The sequence below is a fragment of the Gymnodraco acuticeps genome, unplaced genomic scaffold, assembly GCF_902827175.1.
Source record: "Gymnodraco acuticeps unplaced genomic scaffold, fGymAcu1.1, whole genome shotgun sequence".
Lineage (NCBI taxonomy): Eukaryota > Metazoa > Chordata > Actinopteri > Perciformes > Bathydraconidae > Gymnodraco > Gymnodraco acuticeps.
The window spans coordinates 365,455-387,989 of record NW_022991669.1 but is presented as its reverse complement, the minus strand read 5'-3'; the positions used below and the strand labels follow the sequence as shown (position 1 = coordinate 387,989).

The 22,535-nt window shown below is 41.8% G+C and overlaps 1 protein-coding gene across 3 annotated transcripts; it reads left to right on the top strand.

Annotated features, from left to right (window-relative positions):
- Positions 1-1,852: 1,852 nt before the first annotated feature.
- cass4 (Cas scaffold protein family member 4) lies at positions 1,853-13,165 on the top strand. 3 transcript variants are annotated; one of them, XM_034198674.1, is made up of 7 exons: positions 1,853-2,077; positions 7,910-8,332; positions 8,947-9,030; positions 9,125-9,241; positions 9,368-10,684; positions 10,841-10,906; positions 11,103-13,165. In XM_034198674.1, the coding sequence occupies exons 1-7, from the start codon at positions 2,075-2,077 to the stop codon at positions 11,517-11,519; spliced, it is 2,427 nt and encodes an 808-aa protein (XP_034054565.1). In that variant the 5' UTR covers positions 1,853-2,074; the 3' UTR covers positions 11,520-13,165. The 3 variants fall into 3 exon arrangements, with proteins under 3 accessions (XP_034054565.1, XP_034054564.1, XP_034054567.1); XM_034198673.1 differs by having other exon boundaries at positions 10,817-10,906; XM_034198676.1 differs by lacking the exon at positions 10,841-10,906.
- The last annotated feature ends 9,370 nt before the right edge of the window (positions 13,166-22,535 follow it).

Below are 22,535 nucleotides of genomic sequence, written 5' to 3'. Positions count from 1 at the left end.
GTGACTGTTACAATGAAGGCTCGATAATCAGCTCACGGCATATAGGTGTAAGCAGGGGTAAAGTGCTATTTTTACAAGTGGGGGGTGGACCTCACCTCCTCTAGGGGGGTCCTCACCTCCTCTAGTGGGGTCCGGGGGCATGTTTCCCCCGGGAAGATTTTTTAAATATTGAAGTTAAAAGCATCAACCTGGTGCACTTTGAGAGCAACATTAAGAGATCTATGGATACATCTCTCAACATCCATATGACACAGAACTGTAAACAGATTTTCTATTTCTTTATAGATATAAAATCACACACCCTTTTTAAACAAATCGTTTGAGACCCACTGAGATAACTTGACTAAAGTTAACTATCTAAACACTGAGAGCCCTTTACTTCACCTGAGCTGAGGTTATCTGAGACTCTCCGTCTGACAGGAGAGAGTTCTCCCTCCACCTTGTTGTTGAAAAAGCTCCTTATATCCGTTAGCTTGGCTAGCTAGCACCAGATGCTAACCACAACGATCTCCGGTAGATACCCACCGGTGCGCGAGGCGAGCTCTCTCTCTCGCTCGCGCACACACACAAAATGGCTCGTGCCACACACACACACACACACACACACACACACACACACACACACACACACACACACACACACACACACACACACACACACACACACACACACACACACACACACACACACACACACACACACACACACACACACACACACACACACACACACACACACACACACACACACACACAGAGCAGAGCTTGAATGAAACACAGAGACCAGAGAAGCTACTTGTAGGCTACTCACGACGCTAGGCTATTATGTGCAGAATCCCTCTCGCTTTCAGGTGGTTTTGATTGAGTGTCCACACGTGGACGTTTAAGTACTAAAAAAACGATCCATCTTTCACTTTGCTGTTAGCAAATAATTTGGTGCTCTAGCTAACAGGAAGTCACTCAAGTGTCAAAGTAATTTAGCCTATGGGTAGGTCAAAAATCGAATGGGTGCTGGCCATTGGCCTAATCATATCACCTGTGTTGGCTTTATGTTTTTGGTAAAAAATGTGTTTGTTTCACATTTGCATTGATGTAATCAATAATGTTTCTAATTTAATAAAAATAATAATAATAATAATTTTCGAAAAAAAAACAAACATATTTCTTGGGGGTGCTTAGGCAATCCTGGGGGGTGCTTTAGCCGGCCCGGCTAAAGTAACTGGATGGCCTACCTGCCTGTCAGCCTTCCATCTCTGCACAAACTTATCTCGTGCCCTCATTGGTCATGTGCGCGTTCGTGTGTGTTGGAGGAGGGGCTCTGTGAGGAAGTGGCAGATTTTTTCCGGTTGTGTGTTTTCAAATTCTAGCGCACTCGAGCTGGTTTCTCCAAAATTACCTACCCCACCTTTAAATTGCCCTTTGTAACTGTTGTTCAGTCAGTCAGTCAGTCAGTCAGTCAGTCAGTCAGTCAGTGTGTGTGTCTCTCTCTCTCTCTCTCTCTCTCTCTCTCTCTCTCTCTCTCTCTCCTTACTTGCAACAAATAAGCCCTAACTAGAGGGTTATTGAGGAACAACTCTCAACTAATGGCTTATTACTTATAGAATATGGTCATGTAGAATAAGGCATTAATAAGTGTTTTATAATGGCTAATAAACAGCCAATATACTGTTATTATGCATCTTAATTAACTAGTTGATGGTGAATTGGTGTGCCTTAATATAAAGTGTTACCCATACGTACAAGAAAAGAGGAAGCAAAAAAAAAGAAAATGACAAGAAATCCCCTCAGTTACTTGGAAAAGTAAACTAGTGATGTACTTCTGCTTTATTAGTAACATGGGTGGGGGGGCAGAGTGGCTTGAAGCTGTGTAGAAATGTAACCAGGGTGGGTTGGGGCAGCTGCACAGCAGCTCTGTCAGTGAGAGGCCCCTCCCCCCATGTAGATCAGTGTGTCTTAGTGACAGTTCACACAATGTGCCTGAGACACAGAGGAGGACAGCACTGGCAGCTCCACACGCTCACTGAGATGGTTCACTGACAACAGGCTTCTTGTGTGTGGACGGACCTCAGCTAACATGGTGAGTACTGCAGCTCAGAATCAGCTGCTGGACCTTCAGTTAGAGTCACCATCGTCCTAATTCTGCTCTGCTGTGTCCGGTGCTCGTCCAGAGGAATGTCCCTGCAGACCACCTGCTCTGATTTCAATTGAACTTGCGGTGACAGCGGCCGTCTATTCCTACACACAGCCCCTCTGAGCTGTAACCTGAGAGCCTATTTACATCACAACTCAATGATCTACTCAGAAAGCGATCATATCCATTCATGAATTTTAAATACCATGTGAATGCATGTGAGGGTACTTTTAGTTTGGGGGGTGTGAATTGGTTCCAGCTTTATTTCTTGAATCTTGAATCGTATGCCTCTTTAACCTCAGCTTGGCCCCTCTGGCCAGATTGTGCTTGTGACATTTTAGGTTAATGTTTTCTAAAACTGGTTGCAACCATACCAATAAATAAAAAGCCATATATTTGCTTGTTAGAGGCCCTAAGCCGATCAATAAAGGACTACATTTAGTCCAAGAGAATAACCATGTCTGACATCAACAGTTCCTCAATACATTTTCTAAGACTAGTTCTGATTGATGGATTGAATTATTTGATGATTAAAAGTACAGAATCAGCTTCTATTACTCTGGTGGCAAATGTTTCAAAAGCCTTGATAAGATTGATGACGAAGCTTCCTCTCCTCTGTAGCTCATGGAGGGGAAGGATATGTATCATCCGGACATTGCAAGAACAATATTTATCTGAGCTCATCGTATTCATCGCTTCCTTAGAGAAAACACTGCTTTGTTGATGACTAACTTTCAGTTTTGCCATCTTATTTCCTTTCATGTCATAGTTGAGCTAATATAGAGCTATTTTAGAAGGGCTGCTGTGCTGCCTGTTTTTGTCCTCTGAGAGCAAGTCAGTACAGTCATGAGCTTAACACAGCGGGGGGGGGGGGGGGGGGGGGGGGCATCATCCTACTCACACACCCTCCTTTCTATCCCTCCATAGGTTATCCAGCCATGCATTGAGGAATATTAAGATAGCTCTGGAATATATCAAAATGTATAAATGTATGTACATTTGTGTTCACTAGTTTGACAAAAACTACTTAACAAAATGTTGCTCCAAAGCTCTAATGCTGTTCAAAAATTCCATATGGGTAGCTTTAAATGATACATCAGATTTTGTGTTACACAAAGTAAAAAGCTTTGTATGGGCTCACATGAAATGCCAAATGTCCCCTATTTTATACGTTTTTATAGTTCTGTCTCCAAGGAAGTTAAAAGTGTTAAATGTCTAGTAGGTAAACAACGCTTGTCTCTGTGCAGGGACAAATACCCTGCACAGAGACAAGCCACTGCTTAGAGTTTCTGATCTTAAGTGAAGCATCTCCAAATGCTCCATCACACAGTCACTGTAACAGCTACACGACAGAGTGACACACAGGAAGTGTGAGTATAAATAACAGCAATGTGAGCACGGAGATAAGTTCCTCTGCTGCCACACAGACAGGCTGCCACACAGACAGGCTGAGAGACAGACAGACAGACAGGCTGCCACACAGACAGGCTGAGAGACAGACAGACAGGCTGCCACACAGACAGGCTGAGAGACAGACAGGCTGAGAGACAGACAGACAGGCTGCCACACAGACAGGCTGAGAGACAGACAGGCTGCCACACAGACAGGCTGAGAGACAGACAGACAGGCTGCCACACAGACAGGCTGAGAGACAGACAGGCTGAGAGACAGACAGGCTGCCACACAGACAGGCTGCCACACAGACAGGCTGAGAGACAGACAGACAGGCTGCCACACAGACAGGCTGAGAGACAGACAGGCTGCCACACAGACAGGCTGAGAGACAGACAGACAGGCTACCACACAGACAGGCTGAGAGACAGACAGACAGGCTACCACACAGACAGGCTGAGAGACAGACAGGCTACCACACAGACAGGCTGAGAGACAGACAGGCTGCCACACAGACAGGCTGAGAGACAGACAGACAGGCTACCACACAGACAGGCTGAGAGACAGACAGGCTACCACACAGACAGGCTGAGAGACAGACAGGCTGCCACACAGACAGGCTGAGAGACAGACAGGTCTGAACCAGATATTGGTGTCCCTCTTTCATACTTCTCTAAAATGGCAGCTCAGCAGCACTCTGGTCTCCACTGTTGGCAGGAAGTGGTGACAGTTTGACTATGAGTGAACACTACAGCCTTGTTTGGGATTAATTAAGCAGTGTATAACAAGTACTTTGCTTCCAAGTCAATTAATGACTTATTGTAATCGCACAATTACAGTTTATGTTCCTTTGTACAAAAATAATGTAATTTAAAATGATTCTTGCTAGCTTTTGGAGTTGTCAACCAAATACTCTTCATTGGCACATGTTAAAAGCAAGGGTTAAAATCAACAGTTGTTTATCCCTTAGTCTCTCAGATAGTGTGGGAACATTTCATATGTCATATTTACATGCTGACTTCCTGTTCACATGAAGGCATACTCTGCCTCATCCTGAGTGTGTGTGTGTGTTGTGCTGGGCCTGCAGTGTGTGAGTGTGTAATGATGAGGAGCTGACCTGACCCTGGGCTCCAGTGGGCAAAGGTCAGAGTGTGGTTCCCACGCTTTAAGCTCAAGTATTGTTAATCTGTGATGGTTATTCTCGTGTCCAGGAAAGAGAAGCTTAAAAAGGAGACTAAATGGAGTCTCTGAGATGTTTTCAAATTGGTAGCCTACTTTAATTAATAAAAAGCGTGGTAAAGTCACAAACAGGATATTGTCCGACAGAAAAGCAGCTGTCTCTGGCTCCTCGCTAGCAGAGAAAAGAGGCCGAGCCGCTCAGGTGCTGCTGTTATATAGCTTCTGCAGGCTCCTCCCTGCGGGCCGGCCCTCCACATCTTAATGTCCGTTGTTACGTTTAAACAGAGGATTCAGGCATTGTACATTCAATATATACTTAAACACGCCTCTTCTCCTCATATTGTCTTTCATCACTTTTCCTTTAACACATTCTAAACGTTGTAGTTAATATTCTAAAAAATACAGGAAATACTTCACAGCAGTTTGGTTTCCGGTCGTTCCGAATGTTGTCGCATGCTACCCACATCTGTAAACAATAACGTACTCAAATAAACTGTACCTTCATTTAATATCCAACAATAATAATATCTCGACTTCTATAGTTGTAGTGTTGAAATCAGTAGGTTTCGGTGTGCAACATCATATCATCTCGCTGCTAAATTCACCTCTATAGTAAATGGTATATTAGCCATATGCTAAATGCTAACCGGAGATGACGGATTTTCAGAGTAAAGCTTAACAACTGGTTGTGCACAAGAACTTCTGGTTTTTCAGTATAAAACAGCATTTAACTGACGGTATGTTTAAACTACATATATACCATCAAAACATTGATTTTAATTTCTAACAGTATGAAAGTAAGAAGAGTAAATAGTGGGAATAACAGATATCACTGAGTTGGCTCACTGACTTCATCGCTATCCACTTCTGTTAGAGTATCATTTCGCATTTAGACAGATCTCCTGCTTCACACGTCTTATAAAATGTGCATCTGCTCTGGTTTATATCGTTGTAAATGGAATGTTATTGGGTTTTGGAGTGTTGGTTGTGATTTTGAGCGTTGCCTTTAAGGTCTGGAAAGTTTGCTTTTGTTGAGTTTGTTTACACTAAACAGTGACTTATTAACTAGCAGTTTGAGCTCTAAGCATTTGGCATCATATGGCAGTTGAAAATATAATTGTTGAAAACAATCATACTTTCCGCATCCAACCTGTAGAAGAAGCGTCTTAATGCCTGAACAGAAGCTTTTAAAGCACTTCTTGAGGTGCATCTAACGGGCCGAGGATAATGTGTGAACAGGACGGAGCGAGGCCCAGAGAGCAGACAGCTGGGGCGTTAAAGAGCCGAGGCCAGTTGTCCAGAGGCTGATCGCCACAAGCAGGCGTGTGCAGGAGTCCAAAAGAGTCACAGCTGAATGTGACCTTGTTACTGTAGATCCAGGCAGTCAGAGCTGACCTCAATCCAATGGGTTTATATAACCTAATGAAAAAGGTTAAACTGATACCAGAAACATCTCACATGATAGGCTTTGGTTGAAATGCTGCAACTACTGGCACTGACACTGAGCGGGCTGTTTAAACACACATCCTCTCATGACCAATGTCGTCTCTTGAGTCCAGGGAGAAAGTACAACAACCTACATGTTGTCGGGGGGGCTACTGACTGTCATTTGACCCTCAGTTCTTCACTTGCATGTCTGTAGCACGCGTGTGTGTGTGTGTGTGTGTGTGTGTGTGTGTGTGTGTGTGTGTGTGTGTGTGTGTGTGTGTGTGTGTGTGGTCAGTGGGCTCTCCAGGCCTGTATCCAACAGGTGCTGAGTGTGTCGGCCTCTGATGGTGAATGGGTTCTTTGTTGCAGAGGATTCACCCTCAGAGCCAGCAAACACACACACACACACACACACACACGTTTTTGAGCTGAGGGTGCTGAAACGACAGCAGGTTGCTTAAGAATAACCACATCTAAAACACATCAGATCTGTTAAAAGCAAATGCTGCGGTATCACATTTAGAGATAAATGACCAACAGCAACGAGAATAGAGAGTAATTAGACTCCATAGACTGCTGTTGTAATAAGGTAAAGGTAATGAGGTAATGAAATGATGCCTTCACTGACATGTTAATGCAGGACCTCTCATGGATCTAAAGCCAGCTTTAGTTATGTTTATTGTAATATAATGTTTGTTCGATTTGAATGGCACTTTGCTGCCTTCTCAACACAAGATGTACTGAATGTCAAATAATTTGCTGTAGACACAATACATAAAGAAACAATTCTTCCTTTATTTTATCAGAGCCCTTCTAAATCAAAACACATGTTTTCTCTGTGATCCACTTTGTGAGGGAAGTACAGAAAGTAGGAATAGTCAAGTAAAAGTACTTGGTAATTTTCCACCAATGCACATTCACAACTCTGTATACTTATCTGTATACTACATATTGGACTGTATTCTTATTATACCTCCAGCTATATCGTTTATTACGTCATTATTTTTTTATTTCCAGAGATTAAATCATATCTAAAAAGAATTGAGTGAAATGATGACATATACTTGCACGCCTGCAAGATGAGGAAGAATCTTGTTAGAAATCACCTCTATGCAGAAAGCCCTAACAGGAAGTGAACATACAGAGTGCCACATTCAGAACAAAAGAGCTCTACTCTTTGTTGTTTCACAGGCATGTTAACAATAAGGGAAGGAGTCACTGAGACTTTTGACAACTTTTTGGTGGCTTTGCCTCAGGTAGGTTGGATCCTTGGGCAAGATATTGATCCCCAATTTGCTCCTGACGGCCTGGAAAACCGTGTGTGAGTGTGTGTGAATGTGAATAAATCCTGATGCCAGCCTTGTATGCCAGCCTCTGTATAAATGTGTGTATATGGGTGACTGCAGACTCACGTTGTAAAGCACTTTGAGAATTCACAAATACTGGGAAAGTAGTGTATAAAGTATAAATGCTTTCCATTTCCCATCCATTTACTAATTTAGAAAATGACTGAAATGAAGGCAATGTTGCCTTGTGAATCTTTTGATTACTCAAATCTGCAACTTGTAGCCATATTGGGAAAGTTGTCGTAGGCCTTCAGCAGCATCCAGAACTACCAACTAAATGTAGATCTTTGTTTTGCAAATTACAATATCGCAGCACTGCTGCACATTGAGGTTGTCTTTGTGTTCAGTATATTACTTTTGTCATTTGAAATGTGCCATAGAGTTTGTTCTGCCTTCTAACCTTAAGTTCCATTTTCCCTGTTCTTTATTATAGAACAAACTGGCAAAGGCTCTGTATGACAACACTGCAGAGTGTGCAGATGAGCTGGCTTTCAGAAAAGGAGACATTGTCATGGTGATGGATCAAAGCGTGGCTGGGACCAGCGGATGGTGGATGTGTTCTCTTTATGGGCGCCATGGGCTGGCCCCTGCAAATAGACTGCAGCTTTTACCACAAACTGGAACCACTGCAAGCTCATTAAGCCATGACACAGAAACATTCAGATTTACTGATGCTGAAACTGATGACAGTGTGCAAAATATCTACCAGATCCCATGTGTACCCCGACCATCCAGCAGCCCAGCTTATGAACGCATGGATAAGATCTACAAGGTCCCGTCCACTCATCTATCAGCTTCAAAAATGCCAGTGCAGCAGGCACTAAGGCGCAGCAAGGAAGGACCTGAGGAAAACCAGGTAACAAACATTGAATTTATGTAGAAAAAATCCTAAATGTAGACCTTAGTCTCTCTATTTATCTGGGGTCAAGACTTTTCCTTGGAAGAGTTCACCGTCTTGATTAGAGAGGTAGAATGTTGCAGAAATGCAAAGCTGTGAAACCCCTGCTGGCAAAAGAGCTTACAGATGGGGACCAGGGGCCTCTCCATGGGACAGGCATGTAGCACCGGGGACTTTATGGGCCTGTAAAAGACCAACAGACACAGACTTCAGACACTTTTAACTTCAAACAGCAGCTCATGCCGCTAGGGACCCCAAAAGACAGAAGTGTCTGTATGGCAGAAGGTGGAGAGAAATAAACTCACATGTTCACCATTTCCTCTCCCGCTCCAGGGGATTCCTGTTCCTTTCTGCAGTAGCCACCAAAGATTAAACAAGCAACAAGGTTTCTATTATAGAGCTGCGTTAATTGGCAAAGTGTAACATAATTAGGGTTCTCCCGCACTCTCAATGGGCAAACACTGTCCACATAAATGTGTTGATCGAGAGGTCAATGAGGTAATGCAGCTTTGATCAAAGCAGCGCAAGTGTTAACAGTCAACCCTGAAGAGAGCCTGTCTTTCTGTCTGCAGCCTTCATTCTCAAGCAAGCTATCCAGTTCTACAAGAGAGGTTTACGATGTCCCGAGCCAAGCAAGACGAGCTTCTCTTTTCAGCGTGAGCTCCTGCATTTAACACAACCAAATGCATCACATAGGGACTTTTTGTAAATATTATGCCACTTTACTGTTATTGATATGTCTTTTTGCAGGCATCAACCACTCTCAGACATACGCCACGGAAACCCTCCCTGATTCCAATTTCAGAGCTGGAGAAAAGATTTGATTCTCCGGAAAGTTTAAGTTGTGGCAATCCGGTAGACTCTTATGTGAGTTAAAGACATTTACAAGGATTATTGAACAAGGACCCTAAAATGTGCTAAATTAAAAAAGTCATTTAAAGACTTTTTTTGTCTGCATAACTGTAATAATGACAACTTTTTTCTTGTGAACAGGTGTATGCAGTTCCACCATCCTTGCCTCAGGATCCAAACTATGATATCCCTGTTCCTTCCACCACAGACGCCCAACAAATAATGATGGGTGGATACAGCACCCTTCCCATCCCCTGCAAGCCTGAGTGGATTTATGATGTGCCAGTGGGTCCTGAGAAACTTAGTCCACCCCAAATCTCCAATGATACCATGCCCTCCAAAGCCATTTGTAGACTCTATGACACTCTTTCAGCACATGCTTGGCCCATTCAAGGAGGCATTGCAACCTCCTTGCTTTATGATATACCAAAACACAATTCACTTGACATCGTGAGTCCACCCAAAGTGTTGCCAAGGGCCCCAATTTATGACAAGCCCCCAACTCAGAAGATTGTGGAGGACATTGTTTATGCAGTTCCACCCCAGGAGGAACCTTTAACTCGAGTTCTCAATCAACCGTCCAGTGATCATATCCCATTAGAGTGTAGGGGCGACTCAAGTAATGCTCATGAATTGACAAAGGTGCGTCTGCAGCGAATGAGGAACTTTCTGGCCTGCACATCTTTCCATTACCTTCCCGGAAGTGGGGAGTCACTTCCGAGACAAGAGGACAATGATCAAGGTAAAACCCTGCGACTCTCCGCAGCAGACAGTCAAAGAATCAGCAGGGCCTCCAGCTCCTCTGCTAGCTCCTGTGACTCTCTGACTCTGAATTCCCCCTCTCCCGAGCCTCTGCGAGAAGTGACGCTCAGCCAGGATCAAGCCTGTCGCAAAATTCTGGACCTGCAAATTTCCATTTGCGAGGCTGTCCCCCGTCTTATGGAGTTTGTCAGCAGTCACTGGAGGAGCAAAGAACACCTGGAGAAACACCTGAAGGAAATCAAAGAAGCATCAGAGGGGATTGCATGTTCTCTTATGTGCTTCCTAAACTTTGCTTTGGATGTTAAAGGCAATGCACGCCTTTTGACCGATGCCAACCTTCAGACAAGGCTCTATAAACAGCTGTCCATTGTGGAAGACTCAGGCATGATCCTTCAACAAACAGTTAGTGCACTGAATATGACTGGCTGGCCCCTGAATACACTTTGTCAGGACTCTGGGCAGGTCCAGATACCTGATCAACTGGAGCGCTTCGTTATGGTGGCCCGCACTGTTCCAGAGGACATCAAGCGTCTGGTATCCATCATCAATGCCAATGGCAAGCTTCTGTTCAGAGCCTCGCAGAAAGCTCCAGAGCCTCTCAACCCCTTAGGTCAGCTGGATATAAAGAAGAGTCCTGATGTGAGTGAACCAGGAGGGGCCTTGGTGGAGGATGACAATGACTACGTAGAGCTACAGGTAAAAACTGTTTTATCTTCTTAGTCCTCCTAAATTATAAAGTTGAGTTACCATGGTAACTGATGACGAACTTGTATCCAAAGGAAACTCAAAGCATACAGTAACTTTCATGATCGACCACTTTTGACTCAGACAAAAATTGACTTTGAAAAGCAGCAGATGGAAGTGCAGAAAGAACCAAGAGATAAAGTTACATCAGACAAAGTCTATAACAATATACAGGTCAGTATCTTCTTTTTAAACAAGGGGTTTGTTCCTGTTAAATGAGCATGACCAAATTGAGAAAAATCTTTGCATCTTAGAACATTTATTTTGTATACATTATCTATAAATGTCTCCATCCAGGAATCAAAACCGTTCTTGTACTCAGATAAAGACAATGTGTGTCAATCTCTGCCTTCTTTGTTCCACTGCTTAGGCTCTTAACCAGCGTCACTCCTCTGAGTCCTGCAGCGGCACAGAAGAACATCGACCAGCCTCTGTGTCAGAGCACTGCCGGCTTTATTTTGGTGCTCTCCAGAAGGCCATCGGGGGATTTGTGGGCAGCCTCCGGGATGGTCAGCCACCAGAGAAATTCATCTCACAGAGTAAGCTGGTGATCATGGTGGGCCAGAGGCTGGTGGACACCCTGTGCAGAGAGGCCCAACGTGGAGGGTCCCCCCAGAGCCTCCTGTGTAAGAGTAACCACCTGTGTGCTCTTCTGAAGCAGCTGGCTGTGGCCACCAAGAAGGCAGCACTGCACTTCCCTGATAAGCAAGCTCTGCATGAGGCTCAAGAGTTTGCTAAAGAACTTGCCCAAAGAGCACAGCACTTTCGAAAATCGCTTGACCTCTGAACATATCAAGCAAGTGGATTTGTTTGTACAGTAAAAAACATTTATTCATCATCTCTTTTAGTTTTCATTCATGCCATATTCAACTACATTGATGCTACTTATTGATACTAGCCAAAGGGTCATCACTTGAGCTAAAATTCGCCACAATTATGAATGCAGGTACTGGTTACTACAGTGGAGGAAATAATTACTCTATCCCTTGTCGATTTTGTAAGTTTACCCACTTACAAAGAAATGAACAGTCTATCATTTTAATGGTAGGTTTATTTCACTAATGAGAGACAGAATATCAAAAATAATATGCAGAAATGTACATCATATAAGAGATATAAATTAATTTGCATTTAATTGTGTGAAATAAGTATTTAAACCCCCAACGAGAATTCTCCCACAGACCAACCGGTCTGTGGGAGAATAACGTAAGTCCTCTTCCTTTAAGAAAGTACTCCTAATATCAACTTGTTCCCTGTATAAGAGACACCTGTCCACAGAATCAATCAATCTGATTGGAATCAGATTCCAACCTCTCCACCAGGGGCAAGACTAAAGAGCTCTCTAAGGAGATTGTAGACCTGCACCAGGCTGGGACTGGCTACAAGACCATCAGAAAGCAGCTCGGTGAGGAGGAGACAACTGTTGGTGCCATTATTCAGGAATAGAAGAAACACAAAATGAGCATCAGTCACCCTCGGTCTGGGGCTCCTTTGGGGGTGTTTCCCTGCATCGAGGAGAGGATGGACGGGGCCATGTACAGGGAAATCTTGGCCGATAGCCTCCTTCCCTCAGCCAGGACACTGGTCATGGGTCATGGAGGGGTCTTCCAGCAGGACAATTACCCTGAACATACGGCCAAGGCAACACAGGAGTGTCTAAAGAAGAAGCACATTGAGGTGAGGGAGGGGCCTAGCCAGTCTCCAGACCTCAATCCAATAGAACATCTGTGGAGGGAGCTGAAGCTTCCAGAGGCCAAGCATCAGCCTCAAAACCTGAAGGGTTTGGAGAGGGTCTTCAGAGAGGAGTGGACCAACATCCTTCCTGAGATGTGCACAGACCTGGAGACCTACTTCAAGAAGCATCTGACCTCTGTGCATCCAACAAGGGTTTCTCCAGCTATACTAACACATGTTTTGCAAGGGGATCAAATACTTATTTCACACAGTTAAATGCAAATCAATTATGATCTTTTACAGTATATAATGTCAATTTCTGGATTTTCTTTTTGATATTCTTACTCTCACTGTTAAATTAAACCGACCACTACAATTATAGATTGTTAATTCCTTTGTAAGTGGGCAAACATACAAAATCTGCAAGGGATCAAATTATTATTTCCTTCACTGAAGGTAGAAAGAAAGCATCCAAAATAAGTTGCACATTTAGGATACTGTACTCAAGCCAATTTAAAATGCTACTCAAATATAAAGTATGAAAAAACATTTATATTATATAATTTACAACATTTTGTACTTGGAATATGTTTTTATGTTGATGTTTTATGTATTGTATTTCTCTATTGTGTCAGGGTAATAGTTTGATACAGTATTCTTTTTATGAATATATGAAAATACTCTTAAAGAAATGTGTTAGGCATTCCCAAACATCATGTTGGCTTGGATTGATATACAAAATAAAAAATGAGCACTTTCTATGACCTTTTGCTATTGTTTATGTTAACCATACATGAACTACAGTGACCTCTGGAGAAAGGCTATAAAAGGGAATATCACACACAGAGCACTATTCAGTAATGTCATCAGTTATTTATCTAAGGATCCAGGATCTTTGGATTTTAACACGTTATCAAGAGTAAAGGTTAGGATATCAATCAATCAATCACATTTATTTTATTTATAAAGTACATTTAAAAACAACCCACTTTGACCAAAGTGCTGTACAGAACAGAGCAGGTAGCTGACACGACCTTCAGATAAATAGATAAGTAAGTACAAATAAAAAAATAGATCAGCCAGATATGGAGGAGTCAAACGCTAGAGAGTGAAAGTGTGTTTTTAACCTGGATTTAAAACAATCAATGGAGGGGGCCGATCTGATAGGGAGGTGGATGCTGGAGAGAGGCCAGAATGGGGGTAATATGGACCCTCTTCCTCTTATGGACCTGTGAGGAGCCTGGCTGCGGCATTCTGGATCAGTTGCAGGCGGGACAGGGATGACTGACAGATCCCAGTATACAGGGAGTTGCAGTAGTCTAAGCGGGATGAAATGAAGGCATGGATGACTTTCTCTAGATCTTTAGAAGACAGAAACGGCTTGATTTTGGCAATGGTTCGAAGCTGGAAAAAACTGGCTATAACTACTGCATTGACCTGTTTGTCAAACTTAAAGGCAGAGTCAAATATAACACCAAGGTTTTTGACATGGGGTTTGAGAAGGGCGGACAGGTTGCCAAGACTGTTAATAAATGCTTTGAGGAATTCAGGGGAGCCGAAAAGGACAACTTCCGACTTGCTTTCATTTAGCTGCAAGTAGTTTTGTGCCATCAAACCCTTAATTTCCTCAAGGCAGTTCATGAGGTTCTTAATATTGGACTGGTCGTGTGTTTTCAGGGGGAGATAGAGCTGTATGTCATCCGCATTAACAGTGGAAGGAAATATTATATTTTTGCATGATTTTGCCCAGAGGAAGCATGTAAATAGAGAACAGAATAGGACCTAGGATGGAGCCTTGTGGGACACCGCAGGGGAGACTAGCCGGGGGGGGAAGAAAAAATGCCCATGTTGACGGAGAAGCTTCTGTTTTTGAGGTAAGATGTGAACCAGTCTAAGGCAGTGCCATCAACTCCCACTGCGTAGTGGAGGCGGTGTAATAAGATGTCATGATCTACTGTATCGAATGCCACGCTGAGGTCAAGAAGAATCAGGATCGCACAGTTACCAGAGTCAGCAGAGAGGAGCAGGTCATTGTACACTTTCAACAAGGCAGACTCTGTGCTATGGTGGGGCCTAAAACCTGATTGAAATCTTTCCAAGATCTTATTTTGGTGTAGGTAGGGCTGCAGTTGACTGAGAATAACCTTTTCAAGGACCTTTGAAAGGAAAGGAAGTTTAGATATAGGTTGGTAGTTACTAGGCAGGGTGGGGTCTACATTGGGTTTTTTCAGGTGGGGCGTGACCACTGCATGCTTGAAGCAGGTTGGAACGGTACCAGTTGACAGAGAGCTGTTAATTATGGAGAGGATGCTGGGCCACTAGTGTCAAAGACATCCTTCAGAAGGGCAGTGGGGACCCAGTCAAGCGGGCAGGTTGAAGGTTTCATGGTGGAAACAATCTGTGTAAGGGAGGGTAGTGTAATGGGTTTAAAGCAGTCCAGTTTGGAGGAACAGACTAGCGGGACGGCTAGGTCACAGGTGGGGGGCTGATCTAATATCCTCAACTTCTAATTCTACATTTAAATAAAATGTTACATTTAAATAGAATAATATATATACAAGAAGAGAATGTAAGATTAAATATTGTACAGTCAAATACAATTAAATACTGTTTATTACAGTTATAACTATTAAGATAATACAAAAAAATGCAAGATGCAAACAGATGAATGTTTATGGAGGCACTTTACGGAGCTCAGGTATTACCTGGTCGGTACCACTTTACAATAAGACTACCCTTATAAAGGATTCATAAAGGATTTATAATTAGGTTATTAATTAGGTTATAAATACTTTATTAATCATTAAGAACCATTCATAAACCAGTTCTAACATCGTTTTTATACATCAACACAGCCTCACTATTTGGCAAGATGACTAAGCCTTATATTGCAACCCAGTCTCACGGCATTTCGTGTTATAGTCACGACATGTGATCTATTGATTCGTCTTCACCAACACGATTTTCCCCTTTTTTTCGTATCACACAGAACGATTTTAAAAGCAATGTATTTCTATTGGTAGTGTGTTTCGTGCCTGCAACACGTTTTTTTGTCCGGTCAGGTCTTGGAAGACCGGAAGCTGTGTGTTTCATAAAAACATCTTCTTACTCAATATCAAGCCACGATTATTGTTTTTATTTGAAATCGTATTATGTCGGACTTTTTTTGCTGCCCGTGAGGAAAATAAATGGGGCTCAGACTCAGAGCCTCAGAATACTGAAATCTATATTTTTTGTATATTTTTTTCCTTCTAATTTGTTATTCTTTTCTAAATAACACACTGTTATTTACTCACCAATAACACACAATTATCCTTGTCTTTATTTATTTGTTTGATTCTATAATCTCTGGCTTTTTTGGCGTCCGTCAGGAACTGAATTTCAAAATTAACCGGAAACAGACGTAGGCCTATATGGGACATTTCGAGCATCATTGCGATACACACGCACTGAACTGATTACCCAAGATCCTCGGCTATGGTTTAAGCTCTGTGATTGGATGTTTTAGCCGCAATGCACATTGGGATATGGTGTTAATGCGAAATCGGTTTCGCCGAGTGTAGTGGCATCAAGGGTTTCCTCTTGCCACTAGAGAGCGGGGTTGACGACACGCAATCCAAAACAATAAGCAGCCGAAGGTTTTCAGTCAAAAAAATGTCATTTATTAACAAAAAAGTATTGACTTAAATAGTCTAAAAATAACAAATCTTAAACAATATTTCGGCGATATACTTTCCTATATAAACTAATCGCAATATAAATAATTTTCCATCATTAAATCATTTATCAAATTATGAATCGAAATAATAACTTTGTGGCTCTAACACCGAGTGTCAAACAGCTATTTGAAATGGAACGAAACCACGGCAGACTGTCCAAAACTGGACTTGAACAGGTACACACAGCATACAATACCATAATAACTTTTTATTATTAGTGTAGGACACTTTATATATAGACACGATATTCATGTTTTCACATAATTTGACAGGATATTGCTATATTATTTCACATGTTTTACTTCTACACATTAATATCTGATTTGTAAAACATCACAGACAGAAAGGTATATCCGTCATTTAAAGTAAGTTATTGAAATTGTGATTCCATAGATGTGTCTCCCATCACCCAAAACCCCTGACTATTCTCTCAACTCAGTATTTACATTCTTATATTCAAAGAAAATCAGTAATATCTTTAAATACTACAAGTCCATTTATATCAGCTATGCACCGTTATGGTGTAATATAGCCTATCTACCAATTGGATCAAATATAAAAGTCAGCCAAATTAGTGTTGCGGAGGCCTACTCCCACCTGTCGAGTACGGCTGTACTGAGGTGTTTTTCCCCCGGAGACGTCGCGAAGAGACGGAGCGGCTCCACCTGTTGCTGCCTGCGATCTGCGATCTACGGAGGCCTGCTCGTCGCGAAGAGACGGAGCGGCTCCACCTGTTGCTGCCTGCGATCTGCGATATACAGAGGCCTGCTCCCACCTGTAGAGCTGACGATCTCTTGGGCCCAATCCCAAATCACCCCCTTGACACTACCCCTCCGTGACGGAGTGAACTCCGTCTGTAGCCACACTCGCAGCTGAATGAAGTTCCCTCCATTAAGGGTTAAGGGTATAAATACAGCGGCAAGCTTTGGGACAAACTCCCCTATCTCCGGCAGAAACAGGAAATGCCGTAACTGTATGTAACAACGGTTTCAAATCAGCATCTCTTTGACAAAAAATGTAAATTAATAACTGAAATAAAACTCCAAACATCTTTAATTGTGTTACTTTTTTGTAAAGCTCTTTTAGTTTTAAACCTGATGTTTATAAGCTACTTAGATTTTGCAACAGTCTGTAAATATACACAACTTTATAATAAAATGCACACATTTACCTTTTTCTAGACTAAACACAGGTATGATCCTTAGTTAAAAACATATGAGGCTATCATGAGGTTGTTAACATCGCAGTTTATCAGTGGATGTTTGCTGGAACTACTTGTTAACAGCTTGTTTCCTGACGGACACACACAGCGTGACTCCGGTCAGGTAGAGACCGGTCTCAAGTCAGCACCGATGCAGACTCGCTGTTTGAGGGCTTGATAGCCCACTCCCCCTCCACACCGCTCCACACTCGTTGGTTTGGAACAGCCCTCAATATGGCGGACCCTCCGCGTGAACGCGCAAACGGAGGGGTAGGGTGTAGGGGTAGGGTTTAGGGGTAGGGTGTTGGGGGCGGTTTGGGAATGGGCCTTGGTTTGATATGTTTTCTCCCCCAGACAACATGGACATAAGAAAAAAAAATTCAAAGAAGAGGAAAGTAAGTCCTCAGCTGGTAGCAGTTAACAGTGATGGCGGCGGCGGCACTTCTGGAGAGGAGTTTCGTCTTTATGTCATGATAGAGAGATACAAATACTGAATAGTTTAGATGAGAAAAGGCATCGAAATGCCAGGTTACTAGTATTTATCATGTAAACAGGGAACATGCATAACCCGATCTCTGTGCTCATGTAAACACCATATCCCCAATATGATCATAACCAGGATAATACTCATGAACGGCTTACTGATGTCCATGTAGATGCAGTCAGTGTGTTTTACTGGAGCCTCAGTTCGATAAGAGATTATTTTCTGAGTTCTTTAAGGTACTCTCTCAAAATGGTAATGTGCATTATGTTTTAATTATACTTCTTATCATTCAGAAGCTTTTTGTGTGTGTTTATGTTTTACTGAGTGCTTATAGGCAATTTCCATCAAAGTATTCAGTTAACTATTTATTTTCTGTGCACATTACATAGACTAGCTAATATTCTACCTACTGCTTGGGACTTTGAGTCTTCAAAATGTCCAATGTCACAGACTGGGACTTACTTTAGAGTCAGTTGTATTTACATTCAGTATGACTTGTTATGATTCAATGTGAAAGAGTATACTGCTCAATCAATAATGATCACTTCACCACCTCTCTTGACATCTAGGCGCTTGAGAGTGAGTCAGAGGCAGAACACAGGGACAGTGGAGAGAGGTCCGTTGCTGAGGTGAGTGATGAAAGGGAAATGACAGTTTAGAGTCAATTGTGATGTGGACTCTCATCCCAGAATGTTAAGGAAATCAGTGGGGATATTGAACAGGAAGCATTTCAGTCAAGGGGCATCATATGACCAATATAGACAGAAGAGCAACATTTATTTGAACGTTTAAGTCAATGATACCATTCCTAGGTGAACTTAACATCCGTATGGAGTCAGATCAGTCTCAATATTAATAAATGCTCACAGAAGGATTCACAAATGTATTTTGCGATTTATATATAAATGACTCTCCACAACAATATCTCTCAATGCACTCACAAATATTTATTGTTGTATATAAATGTACAAAAAATGGGCATTTAAACTGCTTTTTATTAATTCAAAGACGGCTCTGAATTAATAATCAAATATGTTTCCTTTCTTTACTACTGGATGAAATTACAAAATGTACCCATCATTTTCCTCATGCTAGTATAGCCACATAAAAGTATCAAACCACCTGTTGAAATGCACCAGAATACAGGAAATATATATATATTTTTTAAATGTCCCCCCCACATTCAGGATGCTTCCTACGCCCATGCATCTGTGGGAGTATTTGCGAATGATGTGAGTGACCACTGTGCTGTATCCACAATTAGGGACACTAAGGTTCAAAAGGTTAAACCTCGTATTATTATTAAGAGAGACATAAACATTTTTGTGGAGCAGGGTTTTGTACATGATCTGTTTGGGATTGATTGGGGAAAAATCGATCTGTGTGCTGATGTAGAAACTGCATGGTCTTATTTTTATCTTGGTTTTATGGAGATCATTGATAGACATGCACCCCTGCATACATTTAGAGTGAAGGGACGAGACAATCCTTGGTTTTCTGCTGAACTGTCTAGTCTCCTTCATGAGAGAAACAAGGCCTGGGAAAAGGCTAGGCAATCAGGCTCAGAGGTAGAATGGCTGTGTTTTAAGCAGCTAAGGAATAGCTTCACTTCACATGTCAAAAGTGCTAAGTCAAAGTACTAGAAAATATCTCCATGGAGAAAGGCCATGAGCGTGAAAAATGAAAAAAGAGAATGTCGAAAAGCTGAACGCAGGTGGCGAAAAACAAATCTCCAGGTTCACTTTCAAATCTATAAAGAGAGACTTGGCCTTTATAATTTGGAATTGAAAAATGCACGACAATCGTTCTTCTCTGACATCATTACCAAAAACAACGCACGTGCCTTGTTTGCTACCGTCGACAGACTAACTAACCCCCCAGTGTCAGTAGCCTCTGAATTTCTATCCACCAGGGCGTGCAATGACTTTGCCTTCTTCACTGACAAAATTCAGAAAATCAGACAAGCAGTCAGTGCCTCTGCATCAGGAACAGCAAATGTGTTGTCTTTGTGTCCACCTAACATCAATTCAAACACCATGACACAATTCCATCAGATTAATGATAAAAACCTAGAGGACATTATACAACTTCTGAAATCCTCCTCCTGCTGCCTTGATATTATTCCAACAGGATTTTTTAAAGATGTTTTGCCTTGCATGGCCTCAGATCTACTTCATATAGTAAACAAATCTCTTCACTTAGGTATTTTTCCACAGGCCCTGAAAACTGCAGTCATTAAACCGCTCTTAAAAAAGAATAATCTAGATGCTTCAGTAATGAACAATTACAGGCCCATATCAAACCTGCCATTTCTAGGTAAAATCATTGAAAAAGTTGTTTTTCAACAGTTGAGTAATTTCTTGCATTTAAATAGCTGTTTGGATGTGTTCCAGTCAGGCTTTCGTCCAAACCACAGCACTGAGACTGCTCTTGTAAAGGGCTTTAATGACATCCACTTAAACACAGACAGTGGCAGAACTTCAGTGTTAGTATTATTAGATCTCAGTGCTGCGTTTGACACTGTTGACCACAGCATATTACTAGACCGACTGGAAAACTGGGTGGGACTTTCGGAAACAGTTCTAAATTGGTTTGAATCCTACTTAAAGGACAGAAACAACTTTGTTGCTATAGGTAAATACACATCTGAGTTGACAAATAAACATGTGGGGTTCCTCAAGGCTCCATCTTGGGGCCTCTTCTCTTTAACGTCTACACCACTGGCTCAGATAATGAAAAACAACAAAATAAGTTACCATAGCTATGCAGATGACACACAAATGTACGTAACGATTTCACCAGGAGACTATGCTCCAATTCAAACACTGAGTAAGTGCATTCAACACATCAATGACCGGATGTGTCGGAACTTTCTCCAATTAAACAAAGATAAAACTGAGGTAATGGTTTTTGGAGCCAAGTCAGAACGTATAAAAGTTAGTGCTGAGCTTCAGTCTGCAATGTTCAAAACAACAGATAAAGCCAGAAATCTAGGTGTAGTCATGGACTCTGACCTGAGTTTCAACAGTCACATTAAAACAGTTACTAAATCAGCCTACTATCACCTAAAGAATATATCTAGGATTAAAAGACTAATGTCACAGCAGGATTTGGAAAAACATGTCCATGCTTTTATCTTCAGTAGACTGGACTACTGCAATGGTGTCTTCACAGGTCTCACTAAAAAATCTATTAGGAACCTGCAGCTGATTCAGAACGCCGCTGCTCGAGTCCTCACTAACACTAAGAAAGTGGATCACATCACTCCTGTTCTGAAGTCTTTACACTGGCTTCCTGTGTGTCAAAGAATAGATTTCAAAATACTGCTGCTGGTTTATAAAGCACTGAATGGTTTAGGCTCAAAATACATTTCTGACCTCCTGCTAAATTATGAACCATCCAGATCTCTCAGGTCTTCAGGGACTGGTCAGCTTTCTGTCCCCAGAGTCAGAACTAAACATGGAGAAGCAGCGTTCAGTTATTATGCTCCAAATATCTGGAACAAACTCCCAGAAACCTGCAGGTCCGCTGCAACTCTGACTACTTTTAAATCCAGGCTGAAGACTTTTCTTTTTGTCGCTGCTTTTAATTGAATTATTCATATCTTAGACTGCACTGTAACTTTTATCCATGTACTTTTTCTTTTAATGTTTAATTGAACTATTCATATCTTAGACTGCACTGAAACTTTTATCCATGTATTTTTTCTTTTAATGTTTATTTTATTAGCTTTTCTTTTTAATGACTGATTTTAAATGCCATTTTATTAATGTCTTTAATTTTTTGTAAAGCACTTTGAATTGCCTTGTGTTGAAAAGTGCTATATAAATAAACTTGCCTTGCCTTGCCTTGCCTTGCCTTACTATTTGTCTGTTACCACAGAAAACCTAAATAATCCTAGGAAATTTTGGAAAGCCATAAAATCGATATCCACCGGTGAGATCCGTAATGAGCTACCTCTGTGCCTTACCACAGCATCTGGCTCTATATCGGACAGGGCCACTATGCTAAATTGCTTTAATGAGCATTTTGTGTCCTGCGGTTCTATGTTTGATTCTGTTTCTAACTCTGCTTCTGTGAACACCACAGTCCGTGACTCTGAACAATGTGGTCTGGAAAACCCTTTCAGTTTTACTCCTTTTACTGTCAATGTTGTTCATGAAGCCTTATCTAAGCTAGATCCTAAGAAACCGGCTGGCCCGGACAACGTAGAACCTTTCTTTTTAAAGATAGCTGCAGATGTTATTGCTCTTCCTCTTACTACTCTTTTTAACCTCTCCCTGAGCACAAATGCAATTCCAAAAGTATGGAAGTCAGCTTATGTCTTGCCTTTGCTAAAAGGAGGGGAGGCAACTATTTTAAATAACTATAGGCCAATCTCTAAATTGTCAGTTCTGGCGAAGGTGCTCGAACGCCTAGTGAGTGAACAGGTAAAGGAGTTTTTATGTAAAAATGATATCCTGTCTAAACATCAGTCAGACTTCAGAAAGCAACATAGCACCATCACTGCCACAATGAAAGTGGTGAATGACATTACGAGTTTTTTAGATAATAAGCAGAGTTGTGCAGCTCTATTTATTGACCTTTCCAAAGCGTTTGATACCGTTGATCATCGCATCTTAAAGCAGAGGCTACTCAGTATTGGCATATCCAGCCATGCCAACCCAGTCTCACGGCATTTCGTGTTCACCAACACGATTTTTAATCTATTGATTCGTGTTCATC

Excerpts from the sequence above, each read along its gene's own strand:
- cass4 (XM_034198673.1), top strand. Across the intron at positions 9,031-9,124 it reads GACGAGCTTCTCTTTTCAGC|GCATCAACCACTCTCAGACA; the intron begins GTGAGCTCCTGC and ends GTCTTTTTGCAG. Across the intron at positions 10,907-11,102 it reads AAGTCTATAACAATATACAG|GCTCTTAACCAGCGTCACTC; the intron begins GTCAGTATCTTC and ends TCCACTGCTTAG.